The sequence below is a fragment of the Sminthopsis crassicaudata genome, chromosome 1 (assembly GCF_048593235.1).
Source record: "Sminthopsis crassicaudata isolate SCR6 chromosome 1, ASM4859323v1, whole genome shotgun sequence".
NCBI classification, from domain to species: domain Eukaryota; kingdom Metazoa; phylum Chordata; class Mammalia; order Dasyuromorphia; family Dasyuridae; genus Sminthopsis; species Sminthopsis crassicaudata.
Window position 1 is genome coordinate 515,821,519 of NC_133617.1, and position 22,693 is coordinate 515,844,211.

The window sequence follows — 22,693 nt, forward strand, 5'->3', positions numbered from 1 at the left end:
AAATTCTACAAAATTTTGAATGACTTTTGAGTAATAATATAAAAATTCAAACTGATATTTAGAAGTCTGTTATTTGGTAGAAATAAATTCATCAAAAATTTGTTCCAGAAAAATAACTCTTTAAAGTCTTACCATATCCTATGACAAAAGGATTCCAGCAAAGCCTTCCCAGCAACTGACCAATTAAGGGAAATCTCTGAATAGCTGTAGGAAAATCCTGTAAAAAAGACCATAAAAAGACATCTCAGAGAGACTAAAATGATATCAATAACTATTTCAAATGCTAGTTATATCTTTTGGAAAAATAGAAAATATAACTGAAGTCCTTTGGGTAGTTAATCAAAGTAAGACTCTTAGGCAATGACTAATTTCATAGGTCATCTAAAACTAACATGCATTATTTCCTTAATGTAATACATGAATTATGTCAAAATTTTAATTTTATGTAGTAGATCAGTGGAATAGGTTAGGTTCACAGACACAATAATTGATGACTATAATAATCTTGTGTTTGATAAACGCAAAGACTAATTTCTGGGACAAGTATTCACTATGTGATAAAAATTGCTGGGAAAATTGGAAAATAATATGGCAGAAACTAGGCATTGACCAACACCTAATACTCTGTACCAAAGAGAAAGGTCAAAATGTGTTAGGATTACTAGGTGAGAACTCAGGTTGTCTGGATAGTGACAAGGTGAGAATTCAGGTTGTCTGGACAATTACAAGGTGAGAACTCAGGTTGACTTGATAGAAGGAGCAAGCTCATTGGCTGAAGTGGTTTTTCCCAGAAGCCCTTGCATTATCCCACGCCCATTCTCTGGGAGATAAAAGAGAGGACACCCAGAGATAGAAGAAGACTCTGCACTACATCTAGCTTGACGCAGCTCTCTGCAGGAAGGGAAGTCGGCTCTCTGCAGGAAGGGAAGTCACTTCTCTGGACAAGAGTTAACAGCAACTGCCTGGAGACAATGGTTCACTACAGGAAGAAGAATCTGTCCAAGAGATTTGAGTTGACACAGCAGATCTCCTCCCAGAGAGCCATCGGCAGCTTCTGGAGACGACAGCTCACTACAATTGGCGTCCACACGTGGGGCAAGGACTTTTGCTTATTCTGACAAGAGGAGCTAGACCAGACCTTTGCAATTTGGCGCCCGAACAGGGACAATGATGAAATTGGTTGGCTAAGTGGCTATAATGAAACAACAGGGGAAAGAAGGGACTTTCCAGGAACTTATGTAGAATATATTGGAAGGAAAAGAATTTCACCTCCTACACCAAAACCTCGTCCACCCCGCCCCCTTCCTGTAGCTCCGGGCTCTTCAAAACTGGAAACAGATAATGAGCAACAAGGTAAAAGAATGTGTGCAAGGTACAGGTGTAAGATCTTAAGACAGACGGACAATCAGTGGCAAGATCATCACAACGGATGGCATTTGACTGGGAAATTCCACTAAATGTTTGGAGCCCAGAGAATTGAGAAAAGGAGCTCATCTGAAGATAGGAAGTGGCTTATGTTCTTCTGCCATATCACTGATGGAAGACACATGGGCAGCAGAATGGCAGATCACCTTTCTTTCTAAATCTTTGAAGAATTCAGTTTTAACTTTTTCTGGAATCACTTTAGGTGTTTTAGTACACTCTCCCCAGGCTCTTCTCATATAAACGAAACGCACTAGTTAACACTGGCAAAAATGAGTGCTGAAGGATACCAATATAGAGCCTTGTATGAGTATAAAAAAGAACGGGAAGAAGATATTGACTTGCATGTGGGGGATGTATTAACTGTGAATAAAGCGTCCTTAGTAGCACTTGGATTCAGTGAAGGGGAAGAAACAAAGCCTTACACCTTACCCAGTGCTTGTGGCTAGGATTTTATTAAAGGCTATTAAGAGAGTAACACAATTATCTGGAATAAGTCCTGAAAAAATATACACATTCTATACTAACGCACAAATTAATGTATGCTGTGAGACCATCCCAGAATGGCAAATTTTATTGGCCATTGCTCCAAATTTTGCACATGGATCTCCATTAAAGATAACCCGGCTACTACATAATTGGCGATGGATCTTTGAAGAAAAGGTTTCTAAGGTTCCTCTTAAAGGACCAACAATCTTTACAGACGCCTCCAAAGAAAATATTTGTGCTGTATACTCTCATGATTTAACCATAAAGAGAGTAGTCAGGACTCCTTTTCAGTCCACTCAACAGAATGAATTATTTGCTATTATGCTAGCTCTTACTTATTACCCAGGAGACGTAAATATAATTACTGATTCAGCCTATTCTGTAGGTGTAGTACAAAGAATTGCCACAGCCCAAATAAAATTTGCAGCCTCCAATATTTATCAGCTCTTTAAGGAACTTCAAGAGCAAGTGAGAAAACATCCAGGCAAGATTTATATCTTGCATGTCCACTCACATAGTGGACTTCCAGGTCCCATTTTTGATGGAAATTCAAAGGCAGATAACCTTCTAACCATGTTAGCCAGTAGTCCTTTATTTCAGGAAGCACAAGAATCTCATTCTAAATATCATCAGGCTGCTCGAGCTTTACGTTTACAATTTGGAATCACAAGAGAGGAAGCTAGGAGCATAGTAAAAAGCTGTACAGCTTGTCTTCCTTTCCACGCTCCTACACTCCCTCCAGGGAAGAATCCTCGTGGTTTGAGACCCAATGAAATCTGGCAAATGGATGTGACCCATTATAAATCTTTTGGTTGTCTATCTTTTATCCATGTCGTGGTAGACACCTTTTCAGGATTCACATTTGCAATGCCAGCAGCAAAAGAGACAGCCCGAGTGGTCACTGAATTCCTTATACAAGCATTTGCAATTATGGGTGTGCCACAAGCAATAAAAACAGACAATGGGCCTGCATATACGTCCAAACATTTTACACACTTTTGTGCACAGTATAAGATTTTACATACCACGGGCATACCCTTTAATCCTCAAGGGCAGGCAATAGTAGAGAGAAGAAAGAGACATTAAGACACTCCTCCAAAAACAAAAGAAAGGGGGAGCCACAGGTAACCCTAGAGAACTTCTAAATTTAGTTCTCTATACCATTAATTTTCTAATTTTTGACCAAGATGCACTGGCTCCGGCAAACAGGTTTTATAACCCACCAGAAGGGCAGTGTCCAGTGCAAGCATCTCCACTGTCCTTAGATAATCGCCAGGTGATGTGGAGAGATCCAGAAAGTGGTGAATGGAAGGGACCAGATAGGTTAACTGCCTGGGGGAGAGGGTTTGCTTGTATTTCTTCAGCAGGAGAAGGAATCAGATGGGTGCCAACAAGTCGTATTCGCCTTGTCCATCAGAGAGAGACAGAAAAAGAGAAAGACCTCAAAATAAAGGAGAAGATCTAAGAAACATCTTACACTGAAAGAGCATGGCTAATAAAAAGACTGTTAAAGAACTTTAAAACCATCAGGAATCATTGGACTTCCTCACACAAGATGAGACTAATGGACAATGGACTTATGGACATTTATAAATTTTCAATTTATGATTATTTGATTATGTTATTTGTCATATACTTCTAGCATGTGTTATGTTACTATGTTACTATGTGCTTATGTAATTTATGTAATTATGTGTAATACTTCCCATATTGATGGATTTATGTTTCAAGGTCATGACTGTCCTATGTTCTAAATCAAAAGAAAGGGGTAGATGTTAGGATTACTAGGTGAGAACTCAGGTTGTCTGGATAGTGACAAGGTGAGAATTCAGGTTGTCTGGACAATTACAAGGTGAGAACTCAGGTTGACTTGATAGAAGGAGCAAGCTCATTGGCTGAAGTGGTTCTTCCCAGAAGCCCTTGCATTATCCCACGCCCTTTCTCTGGGAGGATAAAAGAGAGGACACCCAGAGATAGAAGAAGACTCTGCACTACATCTAGCTTGACGCAGCTCTCTGCAGGAAGGGAAGTCAGCTCTCTGCAGGAAGGGAAGTCACTTCTCTGGACAAGAGTTAACAGCAACTGCCTGGAGACAATGGTTCACTACAGGAAGAAGAATCTGTCCAAGAGATTTGAGTTGACACAGCAGATCTCTTCCCAGAGAGCAATCGGCAGCTTCTGGAGAAAACAGCTCGCTACAAAAATGGGTTCATGATTCAGCTATAAAGAGTAATACTATAAGGAAATTAGAAGAACAAGAGATAGTCTACCTCTCAGATCTGTGGAGAAGGAAGACATTTGTGGCTAACGAAGAACTAGAGAACATTAAGAAATGCAAAGTAGATAATCTTGATTATATTAAATTAAAAATGGCTTGTACAACAAAATCAATGCAGCCAAGATTAGAAGGGAAGCAGAAAACTGGGGGAAAATTTTTATATCCAAGGTTTGATAAAGGCCTCATTTCTAAAATATATAGAAAACTGACTCAAATTTGTAAGAATATAAGCCATTCCCCAATTGATAAAAAGTCAAAGGATATGGACAGACAATTGCCAGATGAAGAAATTAAAACCATTTCTATCATATGAAAAGGTACTCTAAATCACTATTGATTAGAGAATGCAAATTAAGACAATTCTGAGGTATATACACCTCTCAGATTGGCGAAGATGAAAGAAAAAGATAATGATAAATGTTGGAGGGGATGTGGGAAAACTGAGACACTAATGAATTGTTGGTGGAGCTGTAAACTGATCCAAACATTCTGGAGAATAATTTGGAACTATGCCCAAAGGGCTATCAAACTGTGCATTCCCTTTGATCCAGCAGTATCTCTACTGGATCCCAAAGAGATGCAAAAATGTTTGTAGTGTAATGGCTAGGAACTAGAACAGATGGCCATTAGTTGGGGAATGGCTGAATAAGAAAGTAATGGAATATTATAGTTCTTTAAGAAATGATCAGCAGGTTGATTTCTGAAAGATATGGAAAGACTTACATGAACTGATGCTAAGTGAAATGAGTATGTGATGGTTATGGAGATTGAATGTGAATCACAACATAATATTTTTAATTTTGTTATTATTGTTGTTTGCTTGTTTTTTCCTTCTTTTGATCTGATTTTTCTTGTGCAGCCTGATAAATATGGAAATATGTTTAGAAGAATTGCACATTTAACTTATTTTGGATTATTTGCTGTCTAGAGAAGAGATGAAGTGGAGCAGGAGAGAGAAAAATCTGGAACAGAAGGTTTTGCAATGTTGAAAACTATCTTTGCATGTATTTTGAAAAATAGAAAGCTATTATAAAAAATTTCAAATTAAAAATGTTTTTTAAATTTCATTTTTTTCATTCTTAGAAATCATGAGAAGTTACAGGATTTGAAGATAACAAGGACTTTGTAATAATAACATATGATAAGTTTATATTTGATAATTTATAATTAGATATTATACTTAAGTTTTGTGCTGAAACGTAAACCAGTGCCCTAAAATTTGTAAAGGTCTAATGGCACACAAGGCATAAGGGTAAATATTTCTATATATTATTACTTGTGCTCATTGTATGCCAAATGACATTATAACCATTATCTCCTGCTAACAGATGAGAGGAGAAGGGAAGGGTGAAGGCACAGAAGAGAAGGAAAGGAAGGGTCAAATAGAAAGGTATTTTTTAAATAAAGAGGTAGAGTAAATTCTATAGGTTGTTTTGTATTTGGTCTGTTTTCCCTTTTCTGTATGTTTACTGTTATCAATATAGAAATAATAGTCATTTATTGATGCAATAATTTCCTAACATTTGCTTCACATTCAAGGATAATCTTAGAGTTTTGGGAGCTATTCACAGAAGGTCCAATTTAAACCAAGTTTCATGGCTTTGATAAACCAAAATGATATGAAACAATGAGAATGTATTAAATATTATGCAAAAATATGCTTTTGTATACAAGTTTCTAAAATACACATAAATTTATTTGATCATCACAAAGATATATAAAAATATCTAATTTGCTTGATATTTATAAACCCACTAAAATATTTCACATGCAAAGCTTTTAGTTCTTATAAAACTTTAACTTTAAAGACAGGTGCTTTACAAATGACATTGTTTCTGTAATATTTAAAGCACAGATAAGTATAAAATAACGTTATGCTGAAATAATTTCCAAAGTGAAAACATTTTATACAAATGGTAAATGATGTAAAATACAAAATTTTCACTCACCAAAAACAATTATTAGAAAATTATGTAACAGGGAAAATACTTATGTAATATTTACCATACTTCTCAGTGATCTGAGCATGGTGATTTTCAGCTTAAAGTAGTACAGAGTAAAGTTTGCATGTCAGCAAGCTCTTCAAGATTTAAGGGATCAGTTACAATATAACATAGAAATACCTTTAAATAATCCAATTTATGACCTGACAACCAGGATCAAATTCTTGTTTACTTTAAAGAGAGGGGTTTTTAAGCCTACTTGATTGGTCAGGAAGTCTCATGTGACAGTATAACCAATCAAGAAAAAAAAGACTTCTTTACCAATAAATCAGGAACTCAGGAAACACATTCTTGTTTGCATTACCTGTGGCTATTTCCCCAATTTGCCTCTCTGATCCAGTAATACATTAGGTCAATACCACAAGCCTCTTTGCTACCATTAGCTTTCTAACTTGCTGAAATCTGGGGTGCAGATTGTTTCTGAAACTGTCTTCAAAACATTTCATTCCTCCAGTAAGCTACTTACCATATGTTTCAAGGTTTCATAAATCTGCTGCAGGAACTTCTGTAATTGAGGCAGGTGAAGGCAGACATCTTGCTGGGATTCCAAAGTAGTGGCCTGGCCCCATGCAACAGCCTTATTCAGCCAAAACTCAAAATTTAAAGATGAGTCTAGTATATCCTGAGCCATCTCAAATGAGAGAAAAGGCAGAAGAAACAGTTGTGTTGTTCAGGCTACAATTCAAGAGAAAAAAAGGTGACAACTGGTAAATATTAATCAGCAAAACAAGAACATATCAAAAATATTCTACTCTCTGTCTCATACACCACAGCATAGTTAATGATAAAAGTACATGGGACTAAGAAACTAAACCTTTGGTGCTTAAAAAAAAGAAAGCCCCTACCGCTTCAATAGTGGAATGTTTAAATTGCTTCACAATGTTTCCCAACTAGAGATCTGATTTCTTATCATATAGATAAGTCAGATAAATTATATGCATTTATTGAAGGAAACAAAGACTTCTAATTTAGTTATAAATTCAATAATTCTAAAACAAGTGAAAAATCACAAAATCACATGCATAAAGTCACAGAATGGAAATCCATTAAAGAGGATGAAGCTTAGGTCCATTGACATTAAGTGACTTTTCCAAAGTCACACAATTAATGAACAAGTATTTAAATAGTACTTATTATGTTCTAATGAAACAATCACTATTCACAGTTAGCATACATTTTAAGGTGTAAGACAAGTATACCTAAATATATACACAGCATAAAAATAAAATTAATATGGCATAAATATAGGCAATTTAGGAGGAAAAGGAGTAGGAGGTAAGGAAGAATGGTAGATGGGGGAGAGGGTGATCAGTGTAAGTTTCAAGCAAAAGATGAGGTGACTGATGGTGGTGGTTGTTTAGTCACGTCTAACCCTTTATGATATCAAAGCACACCAGATCTTTTTTTTATCTTCCACTCACTCTCAAAGTCTGTTCAAGTTAATGTTCATTATTTCCATGGCACTATCTATCCATCTCATCCTCTGCCACTCCTTCTCCTTTTGTCTCCAATTTTTGCCATCATCAGGGTTTTTTTTTTTTCCAATGAGTTCCACTTTCTTATTGAGTGGCCTAAATATAGCTTCAGCATTTGACCTTTCAGTAGACAATATCAATTAACTTCTTTAAGTATTGATTAATTTGATCTCCTTGATGTACAAAGGATTCTCAAAAGTTTTCTCAAGCATTTCAATTTGAAAGCATAAATTCTGTGATGCTCAGCTTTCCTTACAGTTATAAATTGCTTTTAATTTCATGGATGCAGTTGCCATCTGCAGTGATCTTTGAGTTTAAGAATATAAAATCTGAGAGTGCTTCCATTTCTTCTCCCTCTGTTTTACCAAGAAATGATGGGACCAGTTGCTAAGATTTTAGGGTTTTGTTTTCTTTTGTCTAATTTTAAGTTTCAAGTCATCTTTTGTACTCTTCTCTGTTACGTTCATCAAGAGGTTTCTTAATTCTTCTTCGCTTTCTACCACTAAAGTGATGTCATCTACATATCTGAGACTACTGGGCAAACTGGCCCAACTAGCTAAAACATTGCATCCCAGGAGAAGGATCAGTTCAGCTAAATAGTTAAGCTCCTCATGGTGAAATCTGTGAGGGCCCTCTAAATAGAGAAGAGACATGAGATCCTGGAATTCTGGAGCTATTAGTTGTATTAAATCATGTGTGCCTTACCACTAGTGTACCAGAAGTCCATGTACATTCTTCTTCCCTTTTGGACTCCAGTTGTATTTTTATGGTGAAGTATGTATCTAACATTATGATTTCTAATTACTGATTCTGTTGTGTCATTTTAGTAAATACCTTTGCTAAAGATCTTTTTTTTTTTTTTTAAATTGTACCTGAGTTGCATCTTGGGGGAAAAAAAGGACTCCATAAGGCAAAAGGGATGTGTTCCAAACATGGAAGGTAGACAGTGCAAAAGCACAGAGACAGAAAATGAGAGTGTCATGAGGAATATGCATCAATCACTTCAGTTGGTTTGATTGAAGTGAAGATCATGGGAAGGAGAGGAGACCGGAAGAGGCTGGAAAGATATGGTGGCTTTAGTTGTGGAAGCCTTTAAACACTAAGCAAAGGTGTTTACATTTTATTTTAGAAAAAATATAGAAAGTCATTAGAATTAGTTGGACAAAGGGTTCATATGTCCGGATCATGCTAACAAAATAGTATTTTGGCACCAGTGTAAAGGATGGATTGAAACAGAAAGAGAACAATACAAGGTGATTGTAGATAGGATTTGAATCTAGATCCTTTGACTCAGGAATCCCAATTCTTTTCATTGTATAATTCTCATTTTTTTTTTATTTTGAATTTAGATTGATTTATATCTAGATTGATTCATACATTTGAAGATGGCTAGTATTTGTTTATTCCTTTTAAAAAAAAAATAATGAATACCTATGATGATAATGAATACCTAAAAGTTCTTCCCAGTTTGCTCTAACTACCTAGTATTTTCTAAAATTCGTGTATCTAGACAGTATAATGTCTGGACTAGCTTTCTGGAGGATCTCTGGATGAGCCTCGGTCTTAAGTGGAGGAGTGATGAAGGCAGGAGAGACACCAGGAGGAGATCTCTGTTTCTGTCTCTATCTTCTGTGTCTGTGTCTCCTGTGTCTGTCTAAGTCTGAGTCTGAGATAGAGTTCGAGCTTCATCTTCAGTCCTCTCAGCCCTTAAATACCTCAGTCAGATTGCATCATTACATCACACTAAGTATATGCCAGCTACAGTGATTACATCATTATCTCACACTAAGTATATGTGAACTAGACAACCATTATCTCATCAATCACAAGGAGTATCCTTGCTTCAAGTAGAACACAGATGGGTCATGCCCTCCATGACTTCTCAAGGAGGGAAGTGAGAAATTCCACAGGGAAAATGGGGAGCTAAACCAGATATTCTTAGCAGGTTTTCTCTGGGCTATAGGGTCTTATGCCTTACTCAAAGTTCCCCCACTAATCTTCTGGCTTCTACAAGATAGGACAATGGATAGAGCACTGGCCCTGAAATCAGGAGGACAAGAATTCAAATTCAACTTCAGAGACTTAACACCTCCTAGTTGTGACCATAGGCATTTAACTCCAAGTGCCTCAGCAATAAATTTAAAAAAAAAAATTTCCTGAAACCATTTAAGTCTAGAAATAGAGTATTATTTAACTAAGACAACTTGAAAATGAAGTCATGTTTTGAATGAGTAAATGCAAACAAGAATAATAATATAACCATTCTCTTTGCTTTTTCAAACTTTGGTTAGGTTCAAGTTATACCAATAACTATAGTAATTTAATTTCCTTCATTCTGTCTTTTTAAAGAAATGTCCTCATCTGTAAAATGAAAGTATTAGACTTTAGGACATCTAAGGTCTCTTCCAGTTCTAACTCTGTGATGCTAAGGTCCCAGGCTGACGTTTATTGTACTACCACTGCATTACACAATGGCTGGGGTACTGAAAACTAAAGTAGCAACTAAAGACTCAAATATTTTTAGAATTCATGCTCTGAAGAGTTTATTACAATCTAAAAGTGATTTGTCTAGGATCTTTTATGGCTACTAAGTGTAAGAAGAGGAAGACAAATAGAAGTATCTCCTGAATCCAAGTCCAATGCCTTTCCATCAAGCTCCTAAGGTCAGTGGGATAATGAATATCAGATAATTACAAAAAAATGTCATAGGACAAAGTACTGAAAAGGAGACACAGAATCTTAGAAACGCTAAAACAACTTATGATAAGGCATGAACTTTTAAGGCTAGCTAAAGACTGTCACCAATTAACAGCAGATTAACTGCAGACTACAATCTCCCTTAAGTACCAATATAAATCATATTTGGAAGCCTGCCAGGTAACACCATATTTGAAGTTTGCTTTCCTTTTGTCTCTGATATTTCCCAAATTAGATAACACAAGAATTGAGCCTAGATATATCAAATATGGCTCATTCATCCATTTTAGGTAGCAATCTTGTAAAGATAATTTTTCTGTATATCCCTTTGGTATAAGTCAATCCAAGCTTATCCTACTCTCACTTCCTCATAGAGGAGAACAAAGTGCCAAGTTCAGATTTATGGACAAAATACTAGAAAACACACTGATTACATAAAACTAAAACCAGAAAGAGAGAACTATTTCCCCTTAAAATGTCAATGGTCTCCTTAGTAAAAAAAAAAAAAAAAAAAAAATTCATTTAGAGCCTAGGAGCATTTTACATGCATAAGCAAACTATTATATAACTGTATAGTTAACTGTAAGTTTGAAAACATTTCTGTTTCTCTCTAAAATCTTTATAGTGATCATTCTTAAATTGCTGAAAGGTTAAAATTAAAAATATTTTTACCTATGTATTTTTGATTCTTGGAGAAAATGCTCCTGATTATGCAAATTTTCTTTTCCTTATTTGAGTGGTTAAGAGAAAATACATGCTAATAATATTTTCTTCCTTCAAAATCAACTATTTTCTTTTGCCCATAAGAATATTTATGAAAAATTCCACTAGGAGGAACTGGCTTTTCCTGTGTGTAATCAGAAAAATATCAGTTTTTGAACAGTCTAATAAAAAACATTAACTAGAATTTAAATAAAATTTCAAAATGTAAATAAAATCTATATATTTGAAGCATTTCTAGTACAAAACGTCAATCCAAAATAAAAATATATATAGTCAGGGGCAGCTAGGTGGCGCAGTGAGTGGATAGAGCACCAGCCTTGAATTCAGGAGGACCTGAGTTCAAATGTGATCTCAGACACTTAACACTTCCTAGCTGTGTGACCCTGGGCAAGTCACTTAACCCCAGCCTCAAAAAAAAAAAGGGGGGGGGGGAAATATATATATATATATATATATATATATATATATATATATATATATATATATATATATATATATATATATATATATATATATATGTATATATATAGTCTACAGGTAGCCCAAAAGAATTAAAGGAAGCATGAGGGAAATTACTCTTCTCAATTATCTCCTTTATAGCCAGAAGAATGTTAGTAATATATACTTCCAAACATGAAAAGGAAAAACTTCTATTTCTCCCCTAAGATGAAATTTCTAACACACATAAATAGTCTATAATAATACAATACCCCTTAAACTTGGAACTACTCCTCTTACAGTACATAAAAGAACCAGCTATTCAAGAAACAATCAGTACATATAAATTTTCTCCACCCCAAATAATGCATGCATATATATGGGAAGTATTTAAATATATGTGTATATAGCATATGCTTTCTCTCTTTTTCTCCCCCCCCCCAACCTCTCATTTAAAAGAAGCACATATGCAAAAGTTATGCAAAATAATTGAAGGGCAATACCAAGTGGAAAGGGAGATCAGGAAAGGTCATAGAGACTCAGAGACCAGTAAGATGAACAGCAAATTTCCTATTTGTTATACTAAACCCCTTCTTTCATGTATTATAAAAAAGCCCTTAGTGCTTCATTATTCAATTTACTTCAACATTTATTATTCATCTACCATATATATATATATATATATATATATATATATATATATATATATATATATATATATATATATATATATATAAGGCATTATCCTAGGGTAAGGGGAATACAAAGACAACAAATAAAGTCACTTTCCTCAAGTTGTGAGCAACATATGAATGGGGGAAAAAGGCAAATATGACATGCCATATCTAGTAACGGATTAAGTAACTGATCAGATTTGGGTGGTAAGGGGCAAAAAAGAATTGGAGATGGATGAATCTAAGATTATGCACCTGAGTGAATGGGGATATGGCAATATGTCCAGTAGAAAAGGGGACATTTGAAGAAAGAAAGTTAAGGGGAAAGATGTTCAGTGCAATTTTGAGCAGGTTGAGACTGAGATGCCACAGGGACATGAAAAAACAAGAATAGCAGAGAATCTGAAGCACAGGACTGAAGTTAAATAGAGAAATCAGTGCTGCACAGAGAGATGAGATCATTTATCATTTCTAGAGAAAAGAACTGAATGAATAGGAACTTCTATGATCACTAAAAGAAAGAAGAAAAGTCCAAAACAGAGCCCGAAGGGAGACTCATATTTAGGAAGTGAATTGTTGTTCAGTTGTTTCTTCAACTGTGTCTGACCCTTCATGACCCCTTTAGAGATTTTCTTGGCAAAAACACTGCAATGATTTACCACTTCCTTTTCCAATTCATTTTACAGATGAAGAAACAAATTGAGACATTAAGTGATTTGTCCAGAGTTATACAGCTAGTAAGTGTCTGAGGCTTGATTTGAATTCGGATCTTCTTGATTCCAGACCTTGCATTATATCCACTATGCCACCTAACTATCCCAGAAAGCAAGAGATAAGCTTTCAACATTTCAAACATTTCAACATAATTGATTTTTTTGGGTAATTTTATGTATTTTCTTTTATACACTTTAATCTCAACATTAATGAAAAGTGGACCATAGGCTTCACATTAATGAAAAGTGGACCATAGGCTTCACTAGACTGCCAAAGGGGCAAAAAAGAGGCCAGGAATGTAAATGGGATGTTTATCATCAATCCATGCTATTTAATCTCTCAGAACTCCGTTTTCTTTTTGAGGATCAGCTAAAGTACCAGCCCCTATAAAGAGATTGTCCCAATGCTATTTTGTTTTAATTTTGTATATATCCTATACATTTTAAAAATTTCAAATCCCTTTGCCCAAGTCTTTGAGTGCAGAAACTATCTCCATCTTCATACTTTTACCTCTAGTGCCAAACACAATGCCTGGCATATATTATATATTTCAAAAATACCTCTTAATTGATTTATTGAAGTCTTGATGTCATATAAAATGTTAGAAAGAATTTTATTTTTCCTACAGCTAAAAAGCAATTATTATTTTTATTCAAAGTAATATGGCAATGTAATTCTGTTGACCATTCGCTTGGGCTTAGAATTTGAAGATATAGGTTCTAGTCCTCCAATAACCAAATCACAAAATGAATTAGCTGTGGTACAATGAAAAGTACCCTGGATTTCGAGTCAGTGGTTAAATTCAAATTCCATTATATTATCATGTTGTCAATTACTATACTTATGACCCTGAGAATATCACAACCTCTCTAGTCCTCAATTTATTCCTCTTTAAAATAAGAGAGTGGGACCAAGTGACCTATAAAGTCGCTTCAATTTTAGGAAATCTAGTTCTGAGTTGTTTATTCTATCTGGATGTTAGTTTCCTTATCTATTAAAAAAAAAAGTGATTTATATGATTTTTCATATCCCTTCCTGGATGAATATCCTATGATAGCTTTATTAAATAGATAGTAGTAAATTATATTTCACGAATATAACTGAAGAAAAGCAATCCTAATCAGAAGAAAAATGAAAAAAACATTTCAACAATGTTTTAGACATAGAAGGTACTGAATAAATGTTTATATTACTCTATAAAACAAAAGGGGGGATGAATTTAGATGATGCTTAAGGTCCTTCTGGTTCTAAACTTATGATTTTATAATCTTGATCAACTGGACCAGAAGATAATTAATAAAATAAGAAAATGTGCAGAGGAAAAGGAACATAAACGATATTTAAATTATAGCCAAGGTAAAGTAGATCCTTTCCAAGAAATTATGATTTAATCATCAATAGCAAATAGTTTCCTCATCAGGAATTTTCTATACCTATGAAATCATAAGTCTTCCTAGCCACTCTGCTCCCTCCCAAAAAGTATCAGGTATACTATTTCAGAGCTTTCCTTTTATATTTCTAATTGTTTCCAATACAGGCTTAAACATTTCCCTGTAAAACTTACTTAATAGAATAAAATGATGGGTTATTACTGCAATAGCTTTCTGGCACTGAACAGTCCTAAAAACCCTGACATAAATAGACATCCACCCTTAAATAATTAACATAATTCTAATGGCCATGAGTCATTTAGCTTAGTTATGTTTTATTGGTCTAGTGAGGGTACTATATGAGTACCCTCATGAGACATTGTGTATAACCTTTTAGTCTTTTAGAAGAAGGAGCATGTTATGATTATTTTTGATCATATCTGTTTACACTCTCATTGGGCATTAGTCAAGGTTTATCTTAAAACTTAACAAATACTAGCTGTATGACCCTGGACAAGTTACTTAACCACAATTGCCTCAGCAAAAAACCACAAGTTAGCAATCTGACACATATAAAAGCAAAGGAACAGATTAGAAAATCAAACTAAAATTATGAAACTGCATTAATAATTCATTTTCCATTTTAATTTCTCCCAAACAGCATAATCACTGTATTAGAAAACTCAAATTAAAAATAATTCAAAATTATTTGAAAATTTAGGGTACTGGGGCAGCTAGGTGGCACCAGCCCTAAAGTCAGGAGGATCTGAGTTCAAATCCAGTCTCAAATACTTAACATGTTCTGGACGTGTGACCCTAGGCAAGTCACTTAATCCCAATTCCCTCAGCCAAAAAAAAAAAAAAAAAATTAGGGTACTGGTCAATCAAAAATAAAATTAAGTTCAACAACAATAAATCATAAAATAAGGCATGATTAAATAGATGTGGTTAAAGAAGAAAATGAAATTGGGAAGTCACTGTAAACCCACAAGCAGAAAAGCAAATTATAAATGCTATGAAATGCCATAGTAAAGAGAAAAAAAAAGAGAATATAGAAGTAATTTCACTATATTCAGCACTGTTCAGTTTTGAATCTGAGGAAAGTTAAGTCTCAGAGATTACAACAGAGTCCAAAAGAGGTAAAGATGGACAAGTAAACCATGCTTCCTATGAATTTTCCTACATAATTGTCCCTATTGTTCACCCTCACTGTTAGAGGGAAACAGACTTTGTCCAATCCTGGTATCAGAGAGAACAGAAATCAGGGAAGAAAATCAAGCACCAAGCAGGGGACAGGATTGGGGGGGGGGGGGGGGAATAAGCATATTTTCAAAAAGACATAAAAAACAATGGACAAAACCAAATAAAAGCTAAGTGTTTTAAAGCAATTGTTAAATGAACAAATATTCAGAGAAAAGATCCATTCCAATAGATAAATATTTTGTGACAAATGAGAATAAGTCAATCCCCTGAAGAAAGTGAAGAAGAGGAAGTTGTTCTTCTGGAACAACAGAGCATCTTTTAAAAAAAACTTTGGTTCACTTACATAAACTGATGCTGAGTGAAATGAGCAGGACCAGGAGATCATTATATACTTCAACAACAATACTATATGATGATCAATTCTGACGCATGTAGCCATTTTCAACAATGAGATGAACCAAATCAGTTCAATAGAGCAGTAATGAACTGAACCAGCTACACCCAGCAAAAGAACTCTGGGAGATGACTGTGAACCACTACATAGAATTCCCAATCCTTCTATTTTTGTCCACCTGCATTTTTTATTTCCTTCACAGGCTAATTGTACACTATTTCAAAGTCTAATTCTTTTTGTACAGCAAAATTACTGTTTGGACATATATACATATATTGTATTTAAATTATACTTTAACATATTTAACATGTATTGGTCAACCTGCCATGGGGGGGGGGGAGGGTAGGAAGGGAAAAATTAGAACAAAAGGTTTGGCAATTGTCAATGTTGTAAAATTACCTATGCATATAACTGGTAAATAAAAACTATTTAAAAAAATACTTTGGTTCTTTAGCAATATCAATCTTAAACTATAAGGTAGTAATTATCAATTATTATTATTTAGAAAGCAGTCTTGCAGAAAATGAACATATATTTTATACCCAAGATAAGGCCAAAGTAAATACAGGATATAGATATAATATAAGAAAATTAGACCATGGAATATATTACCTATCAGATTTATGGATAGGAGAACAATTATGAATAAAGAAAGAGATAAAACATTGTAGAGTATAAAGTGGATAATTTTGGTTACATTAAATTTAAAAAGGTTTGTGCAAATAAAACAAATGTAGTCAAGATTAGAAGAAAAACAAAATTGGGAGAAAATATAATTTAATTATATAGATAATTATAGATAATTTCTCAGGTAAAGGTCTCATTTCTCACATAAATAAAAGAATTCTGTCATATTTATAAGAATACAAGTCATTCCCTAATTGATAAATGGTTAAAAGATATGAACAGGTAATTTTTTGATGAAGAAACCAAAACTATATGTAGTAAAATGAAAAAAAAGGATCTAAATTACTACTGATTAAATAAATATAAATTAAAACAACTTTGAGATATCTTATGCCTATCAAATTAGCTAAAATAATAGAAAAGTGACAAATGTTGGAAAGAATATGGGAAAATTGGGACACTAATTCACTGTTGGTAGAACTATGAACTAACTCAATCATTTTAGAGAATAATCTGAAATTGTGCCCAAAGAATTAGAACACTATGTATACCCCTTGACTCAGCAATATTAGTATTATATCTGTAGTCGCTTTGTAATGGCAAAAAACTGGAAACTGAGGGGATACCCATCAATTGGGGAATGGCTAAATAATCTATGGCATATTATTGTAATGGATGAGTAGTTTGACTTTAGAAAAACATGGAAGGACTTGTAAGAAATAATGAAGAGTGAAATAAGCAGAACCAAGAGAATGCTAAACACAGAAATAGCAATATTGTTCTAAGAACAACTTTAGTTATTATTAAGTCATTTCGAATACTATAAACACTCCAATCAACTACAAACGACCTGTGAAGGAAGATGCTATCCACATTCAAAGAAAAAAACTGATAAAAAGGATGTACCGTGTGGTTTTACATACACACACATGTGTCTAATGGTAGCTTTCTCTAGGGCAGGTTGGGGAGGAAAAGGAAAAAAGTACACAACAGAGAACAAATGAAAACTTAGAAAATTAGGGTAGCTTTCAGAATGTTATGTAGTATTTGTTAAATAGTTTTTCAAAATAAAGTGTGAAATGGAAATTCATAGTTTTACATAGTGAATCATCTTTTTATGTTGTGCTGTATATAAGGAAATGTTTCCTTTTTTGTCTTTTGGTATTTAACCAAAATAATTTGGTTCAAAAGACCAAAAAGCACTAGTGAAAATAGCTGAAAAATAATTTATAATATCTAAAAAACAACAACATAGATTAGAATCCTCAAGGATCAGCAAATCTAACAAGAGAACTTAGACCAAAAGTTAAAAGCAATTCTCATAACCTTAGATTCTCTAAAAAAGAAAAAGAGAGAAAACATTAAAATGCATGGAAAGAAGGGAAAATACTGGCCCAAAATTTCTTCAAGTTTAGAAAAGGATTAAGATTTGGAAAATCATGTGATAGCTCTATACAACAAGAATGTTACGCCTGAAAATAACATGAAAGGAGAATGGACCATATAGTCTTTCAAGGGAAAAAATAAATTATAAAAAGGAAATCTTAAATACTCTAAAAAGAAAAACAGCCCAACAACTTTAGAAGCAGAAAACAAATTACAGTAAACCATAAGAGCGAAAACAAAAACAAGTTAATATAGATAACCATGATCATAAATTATAAAGATTAAAGGAAGAAGTACACTTATCAAAGATGATTTTCATTATGAGACGTTTCCAGCACAGAGTCCAAAGGGAAGAGGTATTTCATAATGTGAGCTTCCTTTTTATATACTTGTTTATTGAAGATACCATGCATTAAGACACAAACAATAAACGAATCTCTTGGAAAAAATGTATAACCATTGAAAAGAATTTGGTCTAACTATTCTCAAGAAAAAGAAAGGAGTTGAAAAATGTCCAACTGCCCAGATCATGACATACAATTGGAGACATAACCTATAAGGTGTGTCCTCAATATGTATATCTACGACAGAACAAATGAACAATAAATTGGGCCCAGAAACAAAGAAAGAGAGGGGATTGGCTTGCTTCAAGAAATTGCAAAGATCTTTTTAATGACCAAAAACTTTCCTCAGAAGTGAAGACACATCCATCAAGTGGAGAATGGCTGAATAAGTTATGATACATGAATGTCATGGAACATTATTTTTCTATAAGAAACAATCAGAAGGATGATTTCAGAGAGGTCTGGAGAAACTTACATTAACTGATGCTGAGTGAAATGAGCAAAACCAAAAGCATGTTGTACACAGCAACAAAAAGATTATATGATGATCAAATCTGATGGACATGGCTCTTTTCAACAGCTAAGTGATTTGGGCCAGTTCCAGTAGGGTTGTGATGAAGAGAGCCATCTGTATTCAGAGAGAGGACTATGAAGATTGAATCCTTAGAGTGGATCTAACAAATAAAATATAAACCAATCCTATAAATCCATACGATAGCATAGTATTTTCAATTTTCTTGTTGTTCTTTTCTTGAATTTTGTTTTCTTCATTTTTTTTCATTATTGATCTGATTTTTCTTGTGCAGTGTAATAATTATGGAAATGTGTATAGAAGAATTGCACAGGTTTAATATATATTAGATCTAGGGGTGGGAGGGGAGGGGGGAAGAGGGAGAAAAAATGTGAAACAAGGTTTTGCAAGGGTAAATGTTGAAAATTATACATATATTTTGAAAATAAAAAGCTTTAAAAAAAAAAAGAAAAAGAAAGGGACATCTTACTCCCAATATTCTGCCAGTATTATTATATACCTATGAGACATTAATACAATATCTGAAGAAATGAATATGAATATTACGCAGAGGATAATGGAGAAATGAACAAATGGATATGAATCAGTCTACAACATAAAATCAATGAAGAACATCAAAGAATAGAAATAAAAAACATCAGTGAAATGAATGTCAGGAAAAGAAAATGGCCACATAGTAAGGGCAATAGTTATACTATTTCATTCAATGATGAGTACCACATTTTGAAAAAGACATTAATAAATCTGAATAAGTTTAGAAGAGATGAAAGAACTAGAAACTATCACAGGAATATCAGTTGTTTAATCTAGAGAAAAGATGAACTTGGCAATATGTGACAGGTCTCATCAAATATCTCAATGGTAAACATATATGAGCTTGCTTTACTTGGCCTAAAAGAACAGAATTGAAACATTAATGGAAAGGACAAAAAAAGATTTCAGCCACATAAACAAAAATCGTTCTTCCTAACAATCAGAATTTTCAAAAACTGGTAACTGCTGCCTCTCAAAGTAACATAAAAAATTACTTAACAGATCCTTGAAAATCTTCAAGTCAAAGTTGGATGAACACATGTCAGGAATCAGAAATACTATAGAGGGTATGTGTTAGTTGACCATTGAGATGCCTTCCAATTCTGAAATTCTTTGAGAATTTCTAGGGAATAGGAGAGGTACTGAGATTCAGGTTAGGCTCGAAAGTATTAAAAAGAATTCAGTTGATTTCCAGCATGTGGATTACAATAATAAAAAGCAAATGAGCCTAAGTACCAATCATGAGAAGCTTGTTATGGAAACTGGAGAAAATTACTTAGATCTAAGACATTCCTTATAGTCATTCCTCTACTTACAGACTTGAGAGGTTTATAGATTTTGAAAAGTCACCAAAAATGGGTTACAATATATAATAAGTCAATTTCAGAAGTGGGGGAGAACTCCTGATTGACTAAGAAGAATGTCTACCTTCTGCCAGGCCTTTATAAGTAGTATTTAGGGGTTTCCACAGTGTCCCTAGTATTCTAGGGGCTTTTGTTAGGGTCGGAGGAGGAGTCAGGCATTGCACAATCAGGAAGTAAAAGAGGCTTTGAAGCCTGAGACCCCTGGAAGAGGTGCCACCTCATGAGCTGGAACTCTAGTCCCATTGAGATCAAATCATTAACAGGAGGCTCCTTCTCTAATTGGCTGTGCGTATGTCCTCATAAACCCTATTTAAGCTGTAGAGACAAGGAAGTCACTCTCTTTGATAGGGGATTCATCAGGAGTTCACAAGGAATCAGCAAAAGATCAGCAAGATGTGAACATGTGAATAAAAGATCTTGAGCTTGCACATGGCTGTTCTCAAGACTCTATTGTGTATTTAAACCATCGTTCTAAGAAATGATAGCCAGAGATCTCTGAAGACCTCAGTCAGAGATAACCTTGGTAAAATTGGTTTAAGCACTGCAAAAGACAGTGACCAGAGAATTCTCTGAAGGCCTGGGAAATAGGAGAGACTGGCAATAGTGAATGCAGAGTGGGCATTAACAAGGGTATTCACAAAAGTAGTGAATGCCTTGTGGGCATTCACAGGTTTTCACAGCTTCTAAGAGTCTCATGGACTCTTAACAATGGACCATTCATGACAGTGAATAAGGCAAGGGAATTATGGGGTTTTTTAGGCATAGTTCCCTCATAGTTTTACTTATAGCAAATTTCTAATACAAGTTCATATAAATCCTTAGAGTGGATCTAACAAATAAAATATAAACCAATCCTATAAATCCATAAGTATAATTATCATCAATACAAACTGGATTAATTATGACATTTATTCTTACAACATTGACTACAATTTATACTTTTAAAGTATATGAAGATTGGAAAGAGAATATAATTAAAGGCTTTGAATGTCAAACACAGGATTTTATAGTTAATCCTGGAGGTTAATAGGAAGACAGGAAAGTTTACTGAAAAGGTTGAGGAGTGATAGAGTCAGACCTGAGATTTGGGAATATGGACTAGAATGGGGAAAGATTTGTGGCAGGCAGAATAACCAACAGGCTACTGCAATAGCCCAAGTGAGAAAGGATGAAGGCCTACCCAACGTGCTAACAATATCAGAACAAAGAAGAAGGCTGATACTAGAGATGTTATAAAGGTAAAATTTTTGATAACAGATTGGATATGGAGGTAAGAGAATGAAGAGAGAAGAATGGCATATAAGTTACCAGCCAAAGGAACTGGAGGTACCTTCAACAGTGATAGAGAAATCAGGAACAGAGGAGTGATTGGAGAAAATATAATGAGTAAAGTTTTGGACATGAAGAGTATAAGATATTTGTAGGACAGCCATTTTGAGATATTCAAAATGTAAGTAAATGTGAGACTTAAGATAAGTAGGAAGGCTGAAACTGGATCCAAAGAGTTGAGAACATCACCACAGAGAAAAAAATTGAATCCATGGGAACTGATGAGATCACCAAGTAAAAGTATAGAGGAAGAGAAAGAGGATTCATGACATACTCTATGTGACACTCACAGTAAGCAGGTCTGATCTGAAGATTCAGCAAATTAAATTTAGAAGGAGTAATCAATCAGATGGGTGAACCAAGAGAGAGTAATGTCCTGAAAATCTAGTGAAAAGAAAAATATCAAGGAAGATGGTGATTGAGTGTCAAGGGGTATAGAGAAGCCAAGAAAGTTGAGGACTAAGTAAAGGTTGTTGAATTTGGCCATTAAGTTAGTAACCTGGTAGCTTAGTAGCACAGTGAATAAAGTGCTGCTCAAGAATATGAGTTCAAAATTGGCTTTAGACCCTCACTGCCATGTGAGCCTGGGCAAGTCACTTAAATATCTGTCTTGGCTTCTTTATCTATTAAATGGGAGTGATGACAGCACCTACTTCATGTTATTGTGAGGATCAAATGAGATAATATTTATAAACAGCTCAGCACAATGCCTGGAACACAGTAAGTACTTAATAAATGCTTAAACACCAGTTTTTTGGGTTTTTTTGGAAGGACCACTTTCAGCTGAATAATGATATCTGAAAACCAAACTGTAGAGAGTTAAAAGAGAGTAAGAAGAAAGGGTGGAGAAACCCATTTTAGAAAGTTTTCTCAAGAGGATTTAGCAACAAAAGGTACATATTGGAGAGAGATGGGATGATAGTTAATAGGGATAGTTAAAGGATGTTTGTAAACATCGGAAGAGAGTGAAGATAAGTGATTGAGAAGAGATGATACAGAGTCAATCTTTTGCAATGGAATAGAAAAATTTGTACATGTAGAATGATTTGCCTTGAAAATGAAAAAGGCCACCTCATTATGTGAGATAGTCGTGAAGGAAGAATAGAAGACATATAAGTGGAGGAAGAGGGGGAAGAGAGAAGGGGGAGCTCTAAACAAATAGCTTCAAGGCTTTCAGTAAAAGGAGGCAAAGTTCTGA

At 34.4% G+C, this 22,693-nt stretch overlaps 1 protein-coding gene across 7 annotated transcripts in view; it reads right to left on the minus strand.

Moving 5' to 3' along the window:
- Positions 1-22,693, minus strand: part of FANCC (FA complementation group C) — a 181,274-nt gene that overhangs the window by 130,074 nt on the left and 28,507 nt on the right. For 6 of the 7 annotated variants that reach the window (XM_074281683.1, XM_074281676.1, XM_074281678.1 and 3 more), the window contains 2 exons: positions 6,659-6,867; positions 133-217 (listed from right to left, as the gene is read on the minus strand). In XM_074281683.1, the coding sequence (XP_074137784.1) occupies positions 133-217; positions 6,659-6,823 (250 nt within the window). In that variant the 5' untranslated portion in view covers positions 6,824-6,867. Of the gene's footprint in view, positions 1-132; positions 218-3,134; positions 3,317-6,658; positions 6,868-22,693 lie in introns of all 7 variants that reach the window. The other variant, XM_074281681.1, reaches the window with a different exon arrangement.